Source organism: Vipera ursinii (genome assembly GCF_947247035.1).
Source record: "Vipera ursinii genome assembly, chromosome: 5".
NCBI lineage: Eukaryota > Metazoa > Chordata > Lepidosauria > Squamata > Viperidae > Vipera > Vipera ursinii.
In genome coordinates this window covers 80,492,556-80,512,731 of record NC_139518.1, presented here as the reverse complement: position 1 = coordinate 80,512,731, position 20,176 = coordinate 80,492,556, and the positions used below count along the sequence as shown (strand labels likewise).

The 20,176-nt window shown below is 39.2% G+C and overlaps 1 protein-coding gene across 1 annotated transcript in view; it reads right to left on the bottom strand.

The window, feature by feature from the left end:
* Positions 1 to 20,176, bottom strand: part of COL13A1 (collagen type XIII alpha 1 chain) — a gene marked incomplete at its 3' end in the record, with an annotated part of 202,270 nt that overhangs the window by 87,922 nt on the left and 94,172 nt on the right. The window contains exons 7-10 of the mRNA XM_083364798.1: positions 17,976 to 18,026; positions 7,444 to 7,479; positions 5,241 to 5,267; positions 4,854 to 4,880 (exon numbers count right to left, since the gene is read on the bottom strand). Coding sequence (XP_083220924.1) covers positions 4,854 to 4,880; positions 5,241 to 5,267; positions 7,444 to 7,479; positions 17,976 to 18,026 — 141 coding nt within the window. The remainder of the gene's footprint in view (positions 1 to 4,853; positions 4,881 to 5,240; positions 5,268 to 7,443; positions 7,480 to 17,975; positions 18,027 to 20,176) is intronic.

Sequence of the window (20,176 nt, the reverse complement as noted above, 5' to 3'; positions counted from 1 at the left end):
AATAAATAGAAATAAGACCAAGATGATTGTTAAAAATATGACCAATAAACAAAAAGGTAATCTGGCCGAAATCACGGATATAGAAATAGTCAAGAAAATAAAATATTTAGGGATTAACATTACGGCTAGATGCACTTCACTCAAAAAGGATAATTATGATAGTGTAGTGAATCAAATAAAAGGTGACCTGGAAAGATGGGGAAACCTAAAACTCTCATTATTGGGAAGAATCGCTGTCATTAAGATGAATATTCTGCCTAAAATCCTGTTTCTGTTTCAGAATATCCCAATTCAACTCGACTCTAAATTTTTTCGAAATTTGGATAAATTATCACTAAATTTTATTTGGCAGGGGAAAAAACCAAGAATTAAATTGAAATATTTACAAGACACGAAGGAAAATGGGGGTTTTGGATTGCCAGACTGGGAATTATATTACCACGCCGCGGCCCTGAGCTGGATTAGAGAATGGGTAATCTTGAGAAATAGAAGACTATTAACTTTAGAGGGTCACGATTTGCAATATGGCTGGCATGCTTTCCTATGGACGGAGAAACAAGGTCTTTTCTCACATTTTCAAAGACACCGGATCAGGCAAGCGCTACTCAATACTTGGAAAAAAATTAGATCTCACAATTACACCAAAATACCGGTCTGGCTATCCACCCTTGAAGCGATAGTTTACCCAAATCTGTTTGATTTGGGTAACATAATCTCATACAAGGATATTCTGAATGAGGAGGGGGAATTGAAACTTAGGAATGAACTAGAATTACAAGGTATAAAACTCGATTGGTGGGCCTACTTACAAATCCAATCGAGATTTAGGAAGGATAAAAATGAATGGGGGATATATACCTCTGAAACAGCATTGGACAAAATATTATTGGGACCGGACTCTAAACAAATAAGGAATTTTTATAAATTACTTTTGGGATATAAGCTGTTTGAAGAGCAAGTGAAAGACCCCATGTTGATCTGGGCTAACAATTTAGGACATAACATCGACCTAGATACTTGGCAAACAATTTGGGATAGGAATAAAAGGATAACACTGGCCTCATCGTATAAAGAAAATTTATTTAAAATGTTTTACCGATGGCATCTCCCCCCAGCCCGCTTAGCAAAAATGTACACAACAGTATCTCCCAAATGTTGGAAGTGTTCTGAAGAGATAGGCACATACTTCCACACGTGGTGGTCTTGCAGTAAAACACAAAAATTTTGGAGAATGATTTGGATTTGGCTGAAAGAAATATTGAAACAAGATCTGGAGTTTAGTCCAGAACTTTTCTTGTTGGGAATCACGAAAGAGAAATATCCTAAAGATGTGCTATACTTAACGATCCATATTATCACAGCAGCTAGAATATCATTTGCGCAAAAATGGAAAAAGAATGAGATCCCAGGACAAAAAGAGGTTATTAGGAAAATTTGGGATTGCGCTGAAATGGACAGATTAACTTTGGAATTAAAGAATAAAGATCAATCAGACTATTATAGAATTTGGAACAAATTGTATCTTTGGATGGATAAAAAGAAAGGTCTCTATTAGGTTTTACAGACTAGCTCACTGTTTTAAATATTGTGGTATTTCACCGATTTGTAATCTAAGTGTATTTAAGTGTATTTTTGATGTACATATATACATGTATATATATATATATTTAAACATTGTAGACAAAAAGGTTTGTCAGCTCGCTGGTACTGTGTCCAATGTTTTTAAATAATAAATTTAATAAAAAAATTAAAAAAAAAAAGTTATACAAAGTACTGGCATTATAGAGAGGAGGGATGAATTGCATCTACTTTTGAGATTATTAATACTTACATATTTTAAAATCCAAGCGTACTTAGAATCTTTCAGACAGTCTATATTAAATGGGATTTCACAAAGTGTTTGCAAGCTGGGTACATTTGGAATTTTGAACTGGCAAAAAATTGTAGGTTCACAATAGAGCTACTAAAGTAGATTTGGCTAGGCTTAAAACCATGTTTATCCAAGGTAATTTTACCCATTTTTCTGGTGTAGATGAGCCTACTTCTGCATAAAGCTTTAGGCTAAAGTCATCCATTATTTCTACTTTCTGAAATGTCTATAGGATCTTTATGGGCTAAGATTCATGGTTAAAGAAAATCTGCCATTGATTCATGTCTAGAGCTGCAAAATAATTTGGAGGACCACCATACATGTTCATTATGAAGATCCATCCCTATATTTGGATTAAAAGGGGGGGGGGAGAAAAACCACTATTGGTTCTCCAGATACTTTAAAAAACTGGCCTCTGTCCAGAACAAAAATAAAGGGAAAACCTACCACATTTGCAAAATAGAGGAAGCTAAATGACAATTATTTTGAGCCATGGAAGAGATCAATTGGAAGTCTATCTACTTTGGGCCAAATCAAGGAGAACCTGGCCATAGCAAGCTTGCAGCATTTAATAGTTTGTAGGGCAGGATTATTTCATTAATTTGGATGAGAAGAGGGGGAAAAATCCTGTGTATGGTTCTAGCAAAATCAGAAATTTACCCACACTGAAATGAGATATGTGTCTAGAATAGGTCAAGATACACATAGGTAGCAGCAGAATTAGCAAGATAGAGATAATGTTTGGAACAGGGAACACGTGTGCAAAAAGCATGTTTGCTTTCAAACAAGCTGTATTGTCCATAGAAGAGGTTAAAAAACTCAAAATGGCATGCATGTAAAAAAGAGGGCAGGGCTTCAATCACATCTTGATTATTCTACACCCATTCACCCACTGACTCTGCAAGCAAGATAGGCATATTCTGGACTATTACTATTTGTAGTTTCTAGTGACTGACATAAATAATTTTTGCCGACAGTTTATTTTCAAAATCCTTTAGGATTTCTGAGTTATAGTTCTAATTTAAAAAAAAAACTGGATCAAGAAAGTGGTCCAAACAATTGCTTAATGCTCCATCCTGTTTATTTCCCAGCTTTTCTCTCACCTTACTCCCATACATGCATACACCGGTACTATTCTTCTTGAGATATATGTGAAAAACACACTTTTATAGTTATCTATGTTTATAGTTATCTGTAAAGCACATGGTAATTCAATAAGGCGATTTTCACATAATTCCCACAGTGGAAAAAATGACCAGTTAACAACATGCACAGTATTGTTTATATTTTTTAGACTCCAATGATTTAAAAATCCATTTGAATAAGTGTTATGATTTCCCATATTAACATCTGTTCCTAAGCCCAGTCATAAAATCAACCATCTGGGAAATTCGGACTGAATTCACACTACACTATTCTTATAATATAGTGCTTGAGATGTTGTTTACAGTACAAGTATTAAACGCTGAATCCAAGGCAAAAACATGTCATTTCATTATTTCATATGGTGCCTTGATTACAGTTCCTTATGATCTCATAGCACCTTCTAGCATTTGTTAGCCATCATGGGGTGGAGTTTAAAATTTGCCTTCATCGTGGTTATTTTAGCCCAGTAATGGCCAGAGATTGCTTGAAAATGCTTTAATTCAAAATTGGGTGTACTGCCTATATCACAACAAAATTTTCCAAAATGTTTTGAAGAGAAGAGACAACTCATCAGACCATCAGTTCATTCTGAATGTTATAATCGCCATTCAAATACCAATCCACAATCCTTACTTATATGTGTAATTCAAGAGATCAATGAAATTCTTGAGGTCTATAGTGTACTGCATTGAGGTCATTACCAAACTTAGTCTGTTTCCATTGGATCTATACAATCTCAGTTGAGAAAGTGGCTATATCAAGAAATGCTGAGTGCAAAAAACAGCACAGTTGAACAGTGTTTGTTATGATTGGGAAATGAAACCATGAACAATAAAATAAGGTCAAATAAAGAAGCACAAACACTGTGAGCTAATTTAGATATGTATTTCCCTTTTTCCATGGTTGCAACATAAAAAGATAATATAAATAAGCCATTCAAAATCAGATACAACAGTGTTAAATTTTGTGCTCCTTCACAACCAATACTACACTTTCACATAGATATACACCATTAGATGACAATAAAGTGGAGAGAGAAGAGGCCTTAGAACAATCTTTGGTATTGCTTTAAATTACAGATGTGTAGATTATGCTTTTGAAGGTGGTCGTAGACTGTTTTTGTTAGGCACACCTTGTTTATAATGAATATAATCTACACCACCACTAGATGGGAGCCATGAGTTGGTGTTTTGGTGTCTGTGCTACCATCTCATGGTCATTTGTAATACTGCAACCACATTATCGTAACATATTTATGTTTCAAACAACCCTGGCTAAGAGAAAGCTAATTCAGCAGAGAAGAGTTTGGGAAATCATTTAACATTCCCCAAAATTTTGAAATGAATTTCCAGAAATCTGTTGGATACATTTGTGAAGTATAGTTTTCTGTTTTAATTCCACAACAACAGTTCTGCCCATTCAAAAACGTCATACTTTCCCATTATTCCACAGAAGCAAACCTCTTTCTGCACATATAGCATTGCTCTTAAAAAGTATATGATTGTTTTAAACAAATCTAACAATATACCAACAGCTGTTTAATAAAGACCAAGATAGAGTTTACAAATTTCTCAGCACAAATAACTATTCTGTCTTTCTAATCCGCCAAAGAAAGGGAAAGCTATTCCTGGGCTGGAAATCTGAATTTCAGCTCTAAACAATCCCCACCAGAGTTAGGCATGCTGGGGACTGTATTTTAATTCCATCTGGAGAGCTTCAAGTTTTCTACATTCCCTATAAAGATGGATCCTCAAAAACCTGCCATTTATCCTTTTCCACGAACATGAAACTTAATAAGTAGAATGCAGCATGCAGAATTGATTAAACATCTTATTACCATTTCCCCTTTCTGTCCAGGCTGCCCCTGAAACAAAATAAAAAAAAGAAGCGGGTTTCAGTATAAACCTTTTGAACATTAAGATCAGACATTATTTCAGATTTGTCCTGTTTATTCACCAGCTGGAGGAGAGGAGGGGAGGGAGAAGAGAAGAGAAGAGAAGAGAAGTATTGCTGCAAAAGGTTAATTTCCAGCCAAGAGAAAATCTCATGGTATTCTGCTCACTGTTGTCCCTTTGTCTATTAACCCATCTGAGTTTATTCTCCTGATCATTTTTGAAACAAGCATTTAAAACAACTTCTGGACAGAAACGTGAGGGGGAAGATTATGGGAAAGGGAGGACTCAAAGAGTAAAGGATAAGAATGATAGAAAATGACTTCACTTACTGGTTTGCCATCCAAACCAATTGGACCCTAAAAACAAGAGAGAGAAAAGGGGTTTGAGGGGTGGGCAGAGAGATTGAGAGAGAGAGAGAGATCAATTGATTTAAATAGCAAGGATTTCTTTTGATAGCATGTTTTTGCAGTGGCGTAGCGTGGGGGGTGCAGGGGGGCCGGCCGCACCGGGTGCAACATTTGGGGGGGCGCGCTCGCACTGAGCTGCTCAGGGAGCCCCAAGGGCTGCACAGAGTCGGCTTGGCTCCGCTCTCGAGCTGCTCTTTCTTGCAAAGTGAAACGAGTCCGGCAGGTGAGATGGGCGGCCACATAAACTGAATAAAATAAATAGAAGCGCCCAACTCTCCGCCCAGGCTCAGGCCAACCGCAAGCGCCCCGCAGGTGCCCCGGCAGGCTTGGCCGAGCGAAGACGGACCCGCCGGCCGGCTGGCCTAGCTTCGTGCGCATGCGTGGCTTTATTTAGCGGGGCTCACGTGCGAGCTTGAATGCAGCGGCTCTTGCAGGTCGGAGCCCCGCCCAGCCGCCCTCGAGAGGGACCCGGAAGCATCCCGCATGCGCGCGACTCTTCTTGGAAAGTCTACGCCTCTGCGGGGCGCGTCTTTTCGGCGGTGCCATGATGTCACCGGGTTAGGGGGTGCAAATTGCCCCGGGTGCTGACAACCCACGCTACGCCACTGTGTTTTTGTCTTGTCAGTACAGCCCACCGCCTTGATCGTGCAATGTTAGGACCAGAGATATAACTATATCAAAAAGTGGGAAAAAAGTAAGTCAATATTTAAAATATGCATGAGTGTACTATTTTGACAGTGCAGTTGGTACGTAGAGCGAGGATTGTGGGAAAGGGACCGAGGGACAAGGTGAGTCATTACCTCATGATATAGATAGGCCACAAAGTATAGGCAGCCCTTGACTTGCTAAGTCAGACGTTTGTTAGGAGGGTCTTGCCTCACTTTACAAACTTTCTTGCCACCGTTGTTAAGCGAATCACTGCAGTTGCTAAGTTAGTAACACGGTTGTAAGTGAATCTGGCTTCCCCATTGGCCTTGCTTGTTAGAAGGTCTCAAAAGGTGATCACATGACACCGGCACATGGCAACCGTCATAAATATGAATCAAATTTTTTTTGTTATTGAAAAGTTCTACAGTACATTTTTTAAATCCCCCCCTTCCCCCCAACCCTCCCCTCCCCTCCCCTCCCCGACTTTCCAGAGCTGAATACAGGGTATAAACTTACAAACTTAAGCTAAAATATGCTAACAGCAAAAATAAAACATTAAATTCTATCGCACTTTAACTCAATACGAATCAAATTTTATTCACATGACCATAGGATGCTGCAACAGTTGTGTGAAAAATGGTCAAAAGTAACTTTTTTCCGTGCCAATGTAACTCTGAATGGTCACTAAACAAACTTTTGTAAGTCGAGGACTACCTGTATGTTATTGCACTACGTGTCAGTAAAGAAGTACATAAAGGAAGATTAGTTTAAGATTGTTATAAGTTATGGCCAATTATCTCCTGGAACGCAGTAAAATACGACAAGGATGTTAAGAAGTGGTTCTTATTTATATTATTCCTACATTTCTTTCCCTGCCATTTTTTTCAGTCTGTTCAGTTTGCCAATAAAATGGTGTTAGATGGTAGGCAGGTGCATTCTAAAATATATATTTTTTCCTATTTAAGAGTTTTAGTTCTGAGATGTCATTCCACCGAACATTTATCCATAACACTGACTGAAATGGAAGTTAAGCCAAATGATTTATGCATTTTTGCAGCTGGTTTGAGGTTATAGAATTTATTTTATTGAATTATTGTGGAAGGAAATTCCAAGAGTAATGTCGCTAGTTACCTTTACTGTAAAAAATGGATATGGGGATGCAAATCCCCGCAAATCTGTTTCAAATGTTGGATCTGGTTAAATGAATTTCTTTGAAAGATTGAACTAAAGCAATCTATAACAAATTCTATTTTATGCATCAAGCTGCTATGGTTTGATGTATGATTTGATTCAAAGAGATGATGCAATTTATTGCTTTTGAATCAAACAGTCAGAGCTTAGAACACATCAAAATATTACATTAAAACAAACATTAAAACAAACAATGTATTTTACACGGTATATTTTCAACTTGACCATTTTCCAATCTGTGCAATAAATAATTGTTCAGCAATTTATACTAAGGATCTTTACTTACTGGAAACCCAGGAAAACCTCTTGTTCCAGGTTGTCCCTGAATGAAACAAAACAGAACAAGAAATTTGAAGAAATAAATCCGTCTGCAGCATTTTTCTTGCTATTTCACTTCTATTGAGCTTAAATTCCCTCTGCCCTGTCATTTACCAGATGAAAATGGCTGCACTTGTTTCAGATTAACTCCTAAATATTGAAAATAAATTGTACAAATCAAAACTATTTCAAAGGTGACAGAATTCACGAAATAAAACAGGAAAATCCTATACCTTCTTTTCTCATTGAGTGAATTTTTCCGCCATTCCAATTTTTTATATATATTTGGTCGTGGTCATTAAACAATGTTCTGTTTTTTATTGGTGATTATATCCTTGCTTTTGTGTCTTTTTCCAAGTCATGGGCATACCTATGTATATATAGTGTTTCCAATGTGGCTAATTTCCTTTTCCTGAAATTGTTTCCATGCTCTTTTGGCAATATGGAAATCCTTCTTTTCATCCATGTGGTTCAGTTTCAAACATAATTTCAAGCCACATAAATGATGGATCTTCCAGAAATTGAGCATGGCATATGTGATTGTAGACACTCCCTGGTGGGTAAAACATGTATTTCCCAATCAGTATGGAAGCAACTAATTGGACAAAGCAAAACAAGCAGCTGTCTGTCACATTGAATGCCACTTGCTGATTCTATCACATCATCACAAAATCTTAAATACAGCATCCTGAAGTAGGCCACCTAATGACTTCTAGTTGAGGTTTTAGATTTCAACTGCCTTTTGCCTTAGAAAACACAGCCAATGGCAAGGAATTTGGAGAGGTGTGATCCAAAACTTAGATTGTCTCCCCCGCATGTATGAATGAAATTTGTTGGTGCAGATGTTCACCAGCAGCCTACAGTATCTGTTAATTCTAAAATGTAGATGTCTCTGGGTATGATCAAAGGGCCTAAGCTAGGGAATAGGCAGAACCTGGCCAAAGCTAAGTCAGACACACAGGACTTACCAAGTTCTGGGCGAAATCAATGGGTGAAGCCAAAGAAGCCAACAAACAATTAGGAAACCCTTTTCTAATTAGAGGTATTTTCAAGGCTATCTAGTGTGGACTTGGAAAAAAAACCCCACAGTTTTAATAAAACAATAGAACATATGTAGCCCAGTCCTGTATGAAATGGTCATCAGAGAGTATGGATGCTGGGAGCAGGAAGTAGAAGGAACTCACATTCCAGAGTGCACACCAGCTAATTGGAATGGCACCATTTGTATGCAAGAATGAAACGAGGCAGGTGGATCAGACTGCCCTGTTCTAGAATAGAATAGAGCTGGAAGGGACCTTTGAGGTCTTCTAGTCCGGCCCCCTGCTCAAGCAGGAGAACCTATACCATCTCAGACAAGTGACTGTCTAGTCTCTTCTTAAAAATCTCCAGAGATGGAGCGCCCATGATTTCTGGAGGCACGTTGTTCCACTGGTTAATTGTCCTCACTGTCAGGAAGTTTCTCCTTAATTCCAGGTTGCTTCTCTCTTTGATCAGTTTCCAACCATTGTTTCTTGTCCTGCCCTCTGGTGCTTTGGTGAATAATGTGACCCCCTCTTCTTTGTGGCAGCCCCTCAGATACTAGAATATTGCTATCATGTCTCCCCTATTTCTTCTTTTCTTTAGGCTAGCCAAATCCAAGTCCTGCAACCGTTCTTCGTATGTTTTAGTCTCCAGGCCTTTGATCATCTTAGTTGTTCTTCTCTGAATTTTTTCCAAACTCTCAACATTTTTTTTATGGTATGGTGACCAAAACTGGCTGCAGTATTCCAGGTGTGGTCTTACTGGGGTTTCATAAAGCGGTACTAATACTTCACATGATCTTGATTCTATGCCTCTATTTATACAACCCAGGATTGTATTAGCTTTTTTGGTTGCTGCCGCACATTGTTGGCTCATAGTCAAGTGATCATCCACTAGAACTCCAAGGTCCCTCTCACAGTTACTGTTTTTTGAGCCAGGTCTTGTCCAATATGTACTTGTACCTTTGATTTTTCCTGCCTAAATGTAAAACTTTGCTTTTCACCACACTGGAACTCATTTTGTTGGATAAGGCCCATTGTTCAAGTTTGTCAAGATCTTTGTGGATCCTGAGCTTGTCTTTTGGGGTGTTGGCTACTCCTGCCAGTTTGGTGTCATCTGCAAATGAGTTCTCCTTCTATTCCCTCATCTAAGTCATTTATGAAAATATTGAAAAGTACTGGACCTATGTTGGAATCTTGTGGTATCCGCTGCTTACTTCTCTCCATGTGGATGTAGAGCCATTGAGGACTACATGTTGAGTTTGGTTTGCCAGCCAGCTACAGATCCATCTGGTGGTGATGTTGTCTATTCCATCTTTTTCTAGCTTACCAAGGAGTAGGTTGTGGTCTATCTTGTCAAATGCCTTACTGAAGTCTAAGTATACTATGTCCACAGCATTTCGCTGGTCTATTAGTTTAGTCACTTTATCGAAGAATGAAATAAGATTGGTTTGGCAGGGTCTATTTTTGACAAACCCATGTTGGCTACTAGTTATACATTTGTTTGCTTCTAGTTGTTCGCAGATCTGTTTTTTGATTATCTTTTCTAGGATCTTCCCAAGTATTGATGTTAAACTGATTGGTCTGTAGTTTCCTGGGTCTGTTTCCCCCCCTTTCTTGAAGATGGGAACCACATCAGCCCTTTTCCAATCCTCAGGTACTTCCTCGAAGCTCCAGGATTTATGAAAGATGTGGTGCAATGTTTATGAGATAACATCTGCCAGCTCCTTCAGAACTCTGGGATGTAATCTGTCAGGTCCCGGTGATTTATACTCTTATACTCTCTTATCATTTTCTTGCTTACGGTATTTTAATTTTTGTTTCTCGTTTGTCTTTTGCAGTGGTTTGTTTGGTACGTTGGGCTATAGTTTCTTTTTGTGTGAAGACTGATGCAAAGTATGGGTTAAGCAGCTCTGCTTTCTCCCTGTTGCCTGTTTTATTTCCTTGCCATCTTCTCTAACAGCAGAGGGTGAATAGATAGGTGGGATTACTTCTCAGGTGGAAAAGAAAATGAAGGTGGAGGTTACCTTCTGTGCAGGCTGGGGAAGACTGAGGACAATGTCATCTCTTCCTGCCCTCCCAAAAGGATAGCACATGACCCTCAAGGGGGAGGAAGCAGGAAGTATACATCAGCTCCAAGTTTCAGTGTTTTATAAGGGTTATGGGATGGAGAAGGGAGCCAATCGTCAGTTGAAGGAGGGAAGGAAAATGCATAGGGAGAAGGAAAAAACTTCTTTAAGCCACAGCTGGCTCATACCAAATTGGGGAGGGGCTTTCTCATTCATAGTCACAAAGCCTTGATTTACCAGGATGATGCCTGCCTGGCAACCTCTAAGGACGCTACTTAGCATTCCAGCACCTCTATATCCTTTTTCTGGGCAGGAAGAACCCCTTCCCATTGTAAATGCGCCTGGACCCTTGTCCTATTTTTATGTAGGGTTGTCTAAAGAATATCTTCTATCTGGTTCAAAGACTTATCTGAGTTAGGTTCATATTCTGTTGACCGAAAAGACATAGATATGCAGTTTTCTTAACAGCAGTATGGAAGAGATTGATACTGATTTCTCCCAGGAGGTGTTTTTTTCTTGTTACTTTTATTGGAATAAATGTAAAGCACTACAAGAGATGTCCATCGCAATTAGCACCACAGTTAGATGCCATAGGGTGCACACAAAGTTAGCAAGTCAGAGTCGTCTCCTTCCTGGGTGAAACGAATCAAATAGAATTGTATCGTTTTCTAAATTTGCATCTGTATGTGTACATTTCACTATGCAAAGCTGTGTCCTTTACCTTCTTGTCACTGACACATAAACAGCCATCTTTAATGTAAGCCATGAAGAACCAATGTGAAGGAAATGAAAAAAAAAGCAGACCTATGCAGTATTGTGTCTAATGTTCAATTCTCCTTCCAATGTTCTTCTTGTTTTACACAAATGAAGGAAAATGAAGAGGCCCAGGCAGAAGGGCTTGTTCTGAACTCCAGCCAATTAGTTTGAACTTTCTGAATCAATTACATGTGTGTCACAACTTCAAGCTTGCTCATTCAGTGCTTGTGGCGTAGTTTGCAGTGCCTGGGGTCACTTTAGAGGAATAGACTCGATGGCATGGTTGAAATGATCTGAATTAAAACATATGGAGGAAGGATAAAAGCAGAGGCCATTATTGTCAGCATCTGCTACCAGCCATGGAAAAGATGTAGATTATGTTTTCCAAAAGCAAATGATAGACACTTTAAAAAGGTATGATGCAGTCGAAACTCAAAACGGTATCATGTCAGACTGCAAGATATATGGAATAAGTTCCAGGGAAGCATTTTCAGTTGAAAGCTTGAAAAATTGTCACAACAGAAGGTCAGCTCAAGAAATGGTGGGTTCCTTTCCATTATGTTCCTTTCCAATATCTCAGGGGCTGCCACAAAGAAGAGGGAGCCAGGCTGTTCTCCAGAGCACCTGAGAGCAGGACAAGAAGCAACGGATGGAAACTAGTCAAGGAGAGCAGCAACCTAGAACTAAGGAGAAATTTCCTGACAGTTAGAACAATTAATCAGTGGAACAACCTGCCTCCAGAAGCTGTAAATGCTCCAACACTGGAAGTTTTTAAGAAGAGACTGGACAGCCATTTGTCTGAAATGGTATAGGGTTTCCTGCCTTAGCAGGGTGTTGGACTAGATGACCTCCAAGGTCCCTTCCAACAACAACTTCTTCTTCTTCTTCTTCTTCTTCTTCTTCTTCTTCTTCTTCTTCTTCTTCTTCTTCTTCTTCTTATTATTATTATTATTATTATTATTATTATTATTATTATTATTATTATTATTAATGTCTTCAGAGACTAGATAACTACATGATTGGGATGCTTTAATTGGAATGTCTGCACAAGACAGGGGACCTGGACTCTGCCAGTTGCTCCCCACCCTGGGATTCTATAATGGCAGTGAAGATTTTATTAGTCCCAACTTCTGTTGGGAGACAAACTCATCCAAGCATTGTGCTTCCAAGATGTTATTAACCCATGTAGCTGACATTCCCCCCCCCCCCGCCTTCATAAACTGGAGGAATCTCAAAGAATCAGCATCTGACCCTAATTCAGGAACATCTAACATTTAGTACAGGGGTCTTCAAACTTGGCCCTTTTATGACTTGTGGACTTCATCTCCCAGAATTCCTCAGCCAGGAGTTGAAGTCCACAAGTCATAAAAGGGCCAAGTTTGAAGATCCCTGATTTAGTGGTTGCTAATTACTGATCACTTTTTTTCTGTAACTCGCATAATAATGCTTACTTGGAAAGGGAGTGGGAAAATGTGGAGGAATGTATGTATGTATGTGTGCACACATGAATGCATGTAGAAAAATTCTGAGTTTGAAGTGAGCTCCTGAGAAGTTCAGAACACAGCCAGAATCTTTGCAGCAATACTCGAACACTTCTGCTAAGATCAAAACAGCTGTTTTAAACTGAAAACAGAGTCAGAGCACTAGAAAACCAGATCAAGCCTGTTGACCCCAAAAGCTCATTGCTGCTTGATGAAAGCAGCGAGATTTAAGTTAGAAATGCTTTGCACACCAAAGCAAAGCAATGGTTACTAAGAACCCTTCTTGTCATAAATCATAAAACAAAACAAAACAACTAAGGTTGCACAAATGCTCTCTGCGTAATACATCTTGCTCAATATTCTGCGCATCATTTAATGTAGCACCCTATGATTTTCCAATTTCTAGTCAATTAAGGATAAGATGACATCTCAATCCAGAGGCTTAAAAACAAAAGTACTCATTAGTGGTCCTTCCTCAAACTTGGTGAGATATCAGGTAGGGGGGCACCATAAGGTTCACACCTAAACTTGGTACATATTAACCTTTTCATGTATGATGTAGACAAAAAGGTGAAGATAATGAAAAAGCTCTTAGAATAACTGAATGTATAGCAGCAGTGTGATGTGGTTGTAAAAAAGACAAAATAATTTAGGCTGCATAAATGCAAGAATGGTTTTGAAATTGTGGAAGGTAATGTTCCACAAAAAGGTGGCTGGATGGAGTCACTGAAGCAGTAGGCGTGAGCTTAAATGGACTCCAGAAGATGGTAGAGGACAGGAAGGCCTGGAGGAACATTGTCCATAGGGTCGCCATGGGTCGGACACGACTTCGCAGCTAACAACAACAACAATGTTCCATTATATTTATATTGGGCAGATGATGCCACCTTAAATACTGGGTCAGTCCAGGGCACCAGGTTTTAAGCCAGACACAAAGACACTAAGAATGGAAAGAAGGGCAATGAAGATGACCAGAGAACAGTAAATCAAGTATACAAAGACAGACTAAGGGAACTGAATATCTTCAGCTTTGAGAAAGAATGACTGAAATGGGATATAACAGCACTTTTAAAATACTTGGTGTGTCACTTAGAAGAAAAATCAAAGTCTGATTCCTTTTATTGCAAAGTTCAAGGCAGGGCATGGTGGTCTTACATCACCTAAAAGCAGAATCTTGTTGATGTTAGGAAAAGCTTATTTAATGGTGTGTGTAGTGGTCCAACAGCAGAACCAATCAGCAAAAGAGATGGTGAGATGACTTCTTCTAACAGTTGATAGACTATACATCATCTGTTGGGAATGCTTTGTTTGGGATTCCTGTACCAAGCAAGAAGTTGGAATTGATGGCTTTAAAGTAGTTTCTTCCAATTCTAAGATTTCATGAGAAAGTTTAAGACAAAGGAAATGTAAAATCTTCTCTTTTGAAAATTTAGCACACTGTAGGATTGTACTCCTGTCCTAGTTTCGATTATTATTTTTATACTACAACCATTTATATCTAATAGAAGTTGCATTCAGATAAAAATTATGACTCACATGGTAAAGTCAAATATTAATTGTACTTAAAATGAATTCTTAATATGTTATCAAAAATAAGACATTTACTTTGATGAATAAATTCACACCTATACCCAAGTTACAAAATTGTATAGACTAATTTTGATGGGAAGGAGACCCTTTATGGTTGCGTTGTTAAATTTCTTGAAGTTGGAAACTCCAAGATACAATGCAAATGATGACAAAGATCCTACTATGTTAAAATCATTTTAATGATCAAAGGAGCCTCACGGTCAGAAGGGTTGTCAAAAAATACAAGATGGCAGTTGTAGTAATATAATTAATGCCCCACACCTTTTGGATAATATGAACCTATAAAAGTGTGGGGTTTCAATGGTGCTGTTTCCATTATTCAAGGTTGATCTCCATTGCAATTCTTTCTCAACCTATCTTAGATAATCCTTATTCTGTTGATGTATCAGACTATGCATCTCAGCAGAAGATTCTGAAGCATTTTATAGGAGAAGAATGGCCATTTAATTTACCACATTATTTCAAATCTCTTGGATGTTAGAAGATGGAAGTAATATATCTCTTTCTGGGAGTCATGTCTGCCAAATGCCTCCTTGAAGAATATTTCCTAAGCTTCCAAGGAATCTTAGAATCGTTTCTTGTATATTTTAAAATTGCTGCATGGAACATACTTCTCCACCGACAAAAAACATCGAACAACCCATGAAGTTAGTATTTCAATCGCCTTAGAAACACTCTCAAATTGACCTAAATGTTCTTCTTCTTCTTCTTAAAAATATATATATGTGTGTGTGTGTGTGTGTAAATTGCTAACAAAGAATTAAGGGAGACTGATATGCATTTCAAACTTATTAGTTTTCATCAGTCAGCTAACAAGTTAACAAGCATTTGACATATATATATATATATATATATATATATATATATATATATATATATATATATATATATATATATATATATATATATATAAAAGGTAAAGGTAAAGGTTCCCCCGCACATGCGTGCTAGTCGTTTCCAACTCTAAGGGCCAGTGCTCATCTCCGTTTCAAAGCCGAAGACCCAGCGCTTGTCCGAGGATATAAAAAATCATTCATATGGTTAAGAAAAGAATGCAGGAGGAAATCCGGAAAGGGTGCAACCTGGCCTTGGATATCTTCTCCAGCAGGAGACAATAAAAAGGCAGAGCAAAAGTTCAGGCATTTCAGATTCCCAGAAGCCTTGAGCTTTCCCTTCCTCCAATGCTGTTTCCTTCAAGTGCTCCATAATAGAATTGTGGGAACTGCCAAAACTGCAGAGAAAGTCTGTTTCTGCCATGCTGAGCATGCTGCTCTGCTGAAGCCAAGAAAAAAAAAAGAAAAAGCAAAAGCAAATAACACTGACTAGATGAAAACCTCTGGGTCTGCAAGTGTTCACCTCACTTTGCTTCCAAGAAAACAGTCTGGAAACTATTTGCCATTGTGCATCTGTCCAAAGCGTGCTATTATTCCAGCTTCCTTGCTTTTGTTTGCTATCAAGAGGCTCCTTAATGTTTATCACCAGCCTGCCATTAAACTAAATAATTTTTTTACAGTTGGTTCTGAGATCGAACAAAGAACATTTCCCTTTGTCCTTCCTAGGACCATTAATTGTTACAGACATAATGCAGGATTTTTTTCAGTCACAGCTCTGAACTATTTAGCACTCCTGTAGGCTTATCCTAGAAGGGACGCGGTGGCTCAGTGGGTTAGGACGCTGAGCTTGTTGATCAGAAGGTCGGCAGTTCGGCGGGTCAAAACCCGAGTGCCGCGTAACAGAGTGAGCGCCTGTTACTCGTCCCAGCTTCTGCCAACCTAGCAGTTTGAAAGCACATAAAAATGCAAGTAGAAAAATAGGGACCACTGCGGTGGGAAGGTAACAGCCTTCCGTGCGCCTTTGGCGTCTAGTCATGCCGGCCACATGACCACGGAGACGTCCTCGGACAAGCGCTGGCTCTTCGGCTTTGAAACGGAGATGAGCACCGGCCCCTAGAGTCGGAAACGACTAGCATGCATGTGCGGGGGAACCTTTAACTTTACCTTTACCTTAGGCTTATCCTAGTAAAATATTCTGTAGGATGGGTCTCACATTCAGATTAAGTGGCTTTATCGTTACATGCAACAGGGTGCCCAAGAATCGACTAGAAACAACAGGTCCAAAGTGGCCAGGGTACTACAAAGGAATTGTGTTGGGAAGAATGTGAAGGCAGAATAACTGAATAACAGAGTTGGAAGGGTCCTTGGAGGTCTTCTAGTCCAACCCCCTGCTCAAGCAGGACAACCTCATTTCAGGCAAGTAGCTGTCCAGTCTCTTCTTAAAAGCCTCCAGCGATGGAGCACCCACAACGTCCGAAGGCAAACCGTTCCACTGGTTTATTGTTCTCGCTGTCAGGAAATTTTTGCCTTAGTTCTAAGTTGCTTCTCTCCTTCATTAGTTTCCATCCATTGTTTCTTGTCTTGCCTTTTTGTGCCTTGGAAAATAGGTTGACCCCCTCTTATTTATGGCAGCCCCTCAAATATTGGAACACTGCTAGCATATCACCCATATTCCGTTTCACTAGACATACCTAATCTCTGCAACTATTCTTCATGTTTTAGCCTCCAGTCCCCTAATCATCTTTGTTGATCTTCTCTGCACTCCTTCCAGAGTCTCAACATCTTTTTTATATTGTGGTGACCAAAACTGGATGCAATATTTAAAGAGTGGTCTTACCAGAGCCTTATAAAGCAATAATAACACTTCACATGATCTTGATTCTATGTTAATGCAACTTAGGAGTATATTGGCTTTTTGGGCAGCTGCAGCACACTGCTGGTTCATATTTAAGTGATTGTCCACTAGGAGTCCAAGACACCTCTCATGGTTATTCCTATGAAGCCAAGTTTCACCTAATCTGTACCTGTATATTTGTTTTTTCTTGCCTAAGTGTAAAATCTTTCTTTTCTCTGTATTAAATGGACAAGTGGAAAGTAGCCCACAACCTTTCTTTGTCCCAAATTTCCTACTGTGAAATGGATTTTCTCTGTACCTCTCAATGTGTACAGAATTACCTCAGGCATGCGTGTGCAATTTTCTCTTGTGATGATTCTGAATTCTCTACTCTATTAACAGTTGGCTGGTTTCCCTTATATTTATGCTTTGCTGAAATGCTGAGATCGCATAATTTGCCCCCTTGGTGTTGGTTGCTCTGTTTAGATCTGGGAATGTGTTCTTCCTTTGTAAACATAGGAGAGAAAAATGCTAATAAAATCATTTTTTGAGGTTTTTATGCTGAGGCGGTACACTTTCTAACCAATATATTCTGCAATTTCAGCATAAAAACAAACTTAGCCACTGGCAGAAACCACATCGTAATACAGTCACTTGAGAACAGATGCCAGTAGGATCTTAGGATTCCCTAACCCTTTTCTGTGATTCATCCCACACCGTGTAAAGCGGTGTTTCTCAAGCTTGACAACTTTAAGATGTGTGGACTTCAACTCCCAGTATTCCTCAGCCAGCATGGGGTGGCTGGATGGCTGGCTGGGGAATACTGGGAGTTGAAGTCCACACGTCTTAAAGTTGTCAAGTTTGAGAAACACTGCTTTAAACACTTAGAGGAAATAATCAGAAGACATGGAAACTTACTGGAGGGCCACGGGGACCAATGATGGACATGCCAGCCTCTCCTGGAGCTCCCTGCAGGGATAAAGAGAGAGAATGTGTATGTAGAAAAGACCAAAACGAAAATTAAAAAAGCAGGTTAGAGATTAATATTAAAAAAGAGGCAGAAAAAAACAAGGAGACAATGATGAAGGTAAGCAATAATGCCAAAGTGAGTATTTAGAGTGAAAAATTCAAAAGAACGAGAGGAGAGGGCTGAAAGGAACTTGTGGCCAAAGAAATAATAAGAGAAAATGAAACATTTATATAAAGGGGGATTAAAAAGAACAATACACACACATATTCTTCATTGTAATTAAAAGCAGGTTTTAACTGCAAGTCCCCAGGCCTTTTCCAATCAAGACAGGGAGCCATTTTGGATCTATCCTGAAACTGGATCAAAACAGTACTCTGAATTCCTCAGGAATGGAAAGTAATGTTACCTCATGGCCATAAAAACTATTATTGGATGCCAGATTTATCTTGGGTCCAACGAACATTCTTCTCCATTGCAAAGCTACCTTGTGTAATCTAGGGTTTAAGAGTAATTAAGAAGCAAGCTACCTGTAATAGGCTGTGGAAATTATTTTGTCATGCAGTCTCTGTCTATAAGTGCATGTTTTTGTTGGGCTGAGAACACAGCGCTTTATACTGTCTGATTTTGACTGCATAAAACATCTTTTAGCAATGCTATATAGACTTCTGATTCCATTGACAGAATGGGGCCTTTAAAAAAAATGTCATTTCTATAGGGTGTGAACTGCAGCAGCATTGTATCAGGAGGGGAAGACCCAAAATACCCATTCTCCCCATAGTACTTTTAAAGATCACTTCTGTTAAGTCGTGGGCTCTTGGGTGCAGGAATGATGACATGAGGCTGAGTACAGGATAACTCATACTTTATTCTTGCTGGAACTGTACTGAAAATCGGGCTGCAACCAGCCACAATATATAGTCTAGCCCCTAGGCGGCAGCCAATAGGTTTGAACCCACTCTTGCCGCCTGGGGCTAGCCAATTGCAGGTCCAGAGACAGCTAGTCTGGGTTGCTGGAGAGCCGTTAGCTGCTCCAGCAACGCACGTGGTGTATCGCCACAAGCCCAGTACATAACAACTTCCACAACATGTTTTTCATGTTGTGAGCCTTCCACAAACATTCTAAAGTTATTTCATATTAAGGTCTATTGATCATTATCTTTACATCTGCTCTCCTACTTAGTGTCTAACTAGGCTCCCTAACCCTCACACATTTCTCTGTTGACAAGGGCTTACTTGAACACTTTTAAATTAATGCAGAATCAAAGGGCCACAACTGTTCATCATCGGCTGTGAAATCAAAATTACAGGAGACAAAAGGGTATGCATGTGCAGTGGGCATAGGACAAGTGTATACATGCTTCCCAACAAATATCTCCCTGCTCAATACATTGGACAACTACTCTGCCTTTTCTCTCTGTTATCAGAACTGATTATTGTAGGAAAAAATGATGGGAGAGAGGAAAACACAAGAGGATTAATGGGGAACTTTTCATATTGTGGACCCTCACTCCATCCCCATTCCACTAATAAAAATTACACAAATGTGCCTTCTCATAAGAAATCCTTTACACGGAAGCACTCTATTAGCAGGGGGCTCCAACCTTGGCAACTTTATGACTTGTGGACTTCAACTCCTAGCTAGTTCCCCAGTATGCTGGCTGGGGAATTCTGGGAGTTGAAATACATAACTCCATAAAGTTGCCAAGGTTGGAGACTCTTGCTCTATAGGCTGCCAAGCTTTTTGTAGACATAGCTATTTGGAAAGGAGCAAAATAACATGGTTCTAGTTTGAAAAACAGTTGGACAACACTTGTGTTTTTCTAACTAAATGGACTTTTGTAGACCATTCTGGAAAAAGCTTCATCTCAGGATATTTTTATTTCAAGGGGTGGACTTTACAGGCTGCATTTTGTTTAGCTATTAGGGGAGTGCCCAAACCCAGAAGGAGACATGTTTATGTTAGTTAATTGGTGAGATGAAAGAGATCAAGCACCCCTCATTTGAACAGATTGTGTAAAAAAGGCAAATCTATTTGAAGTCTAATTGGGGAATAAATTTCATATTGTGCTTTGTATGATCTGAAAGTCATCAAGTCCCTTATGTCCAACAACTGCTTTGTTCTTACTCCTCATGGAAGGAAAGACACTTT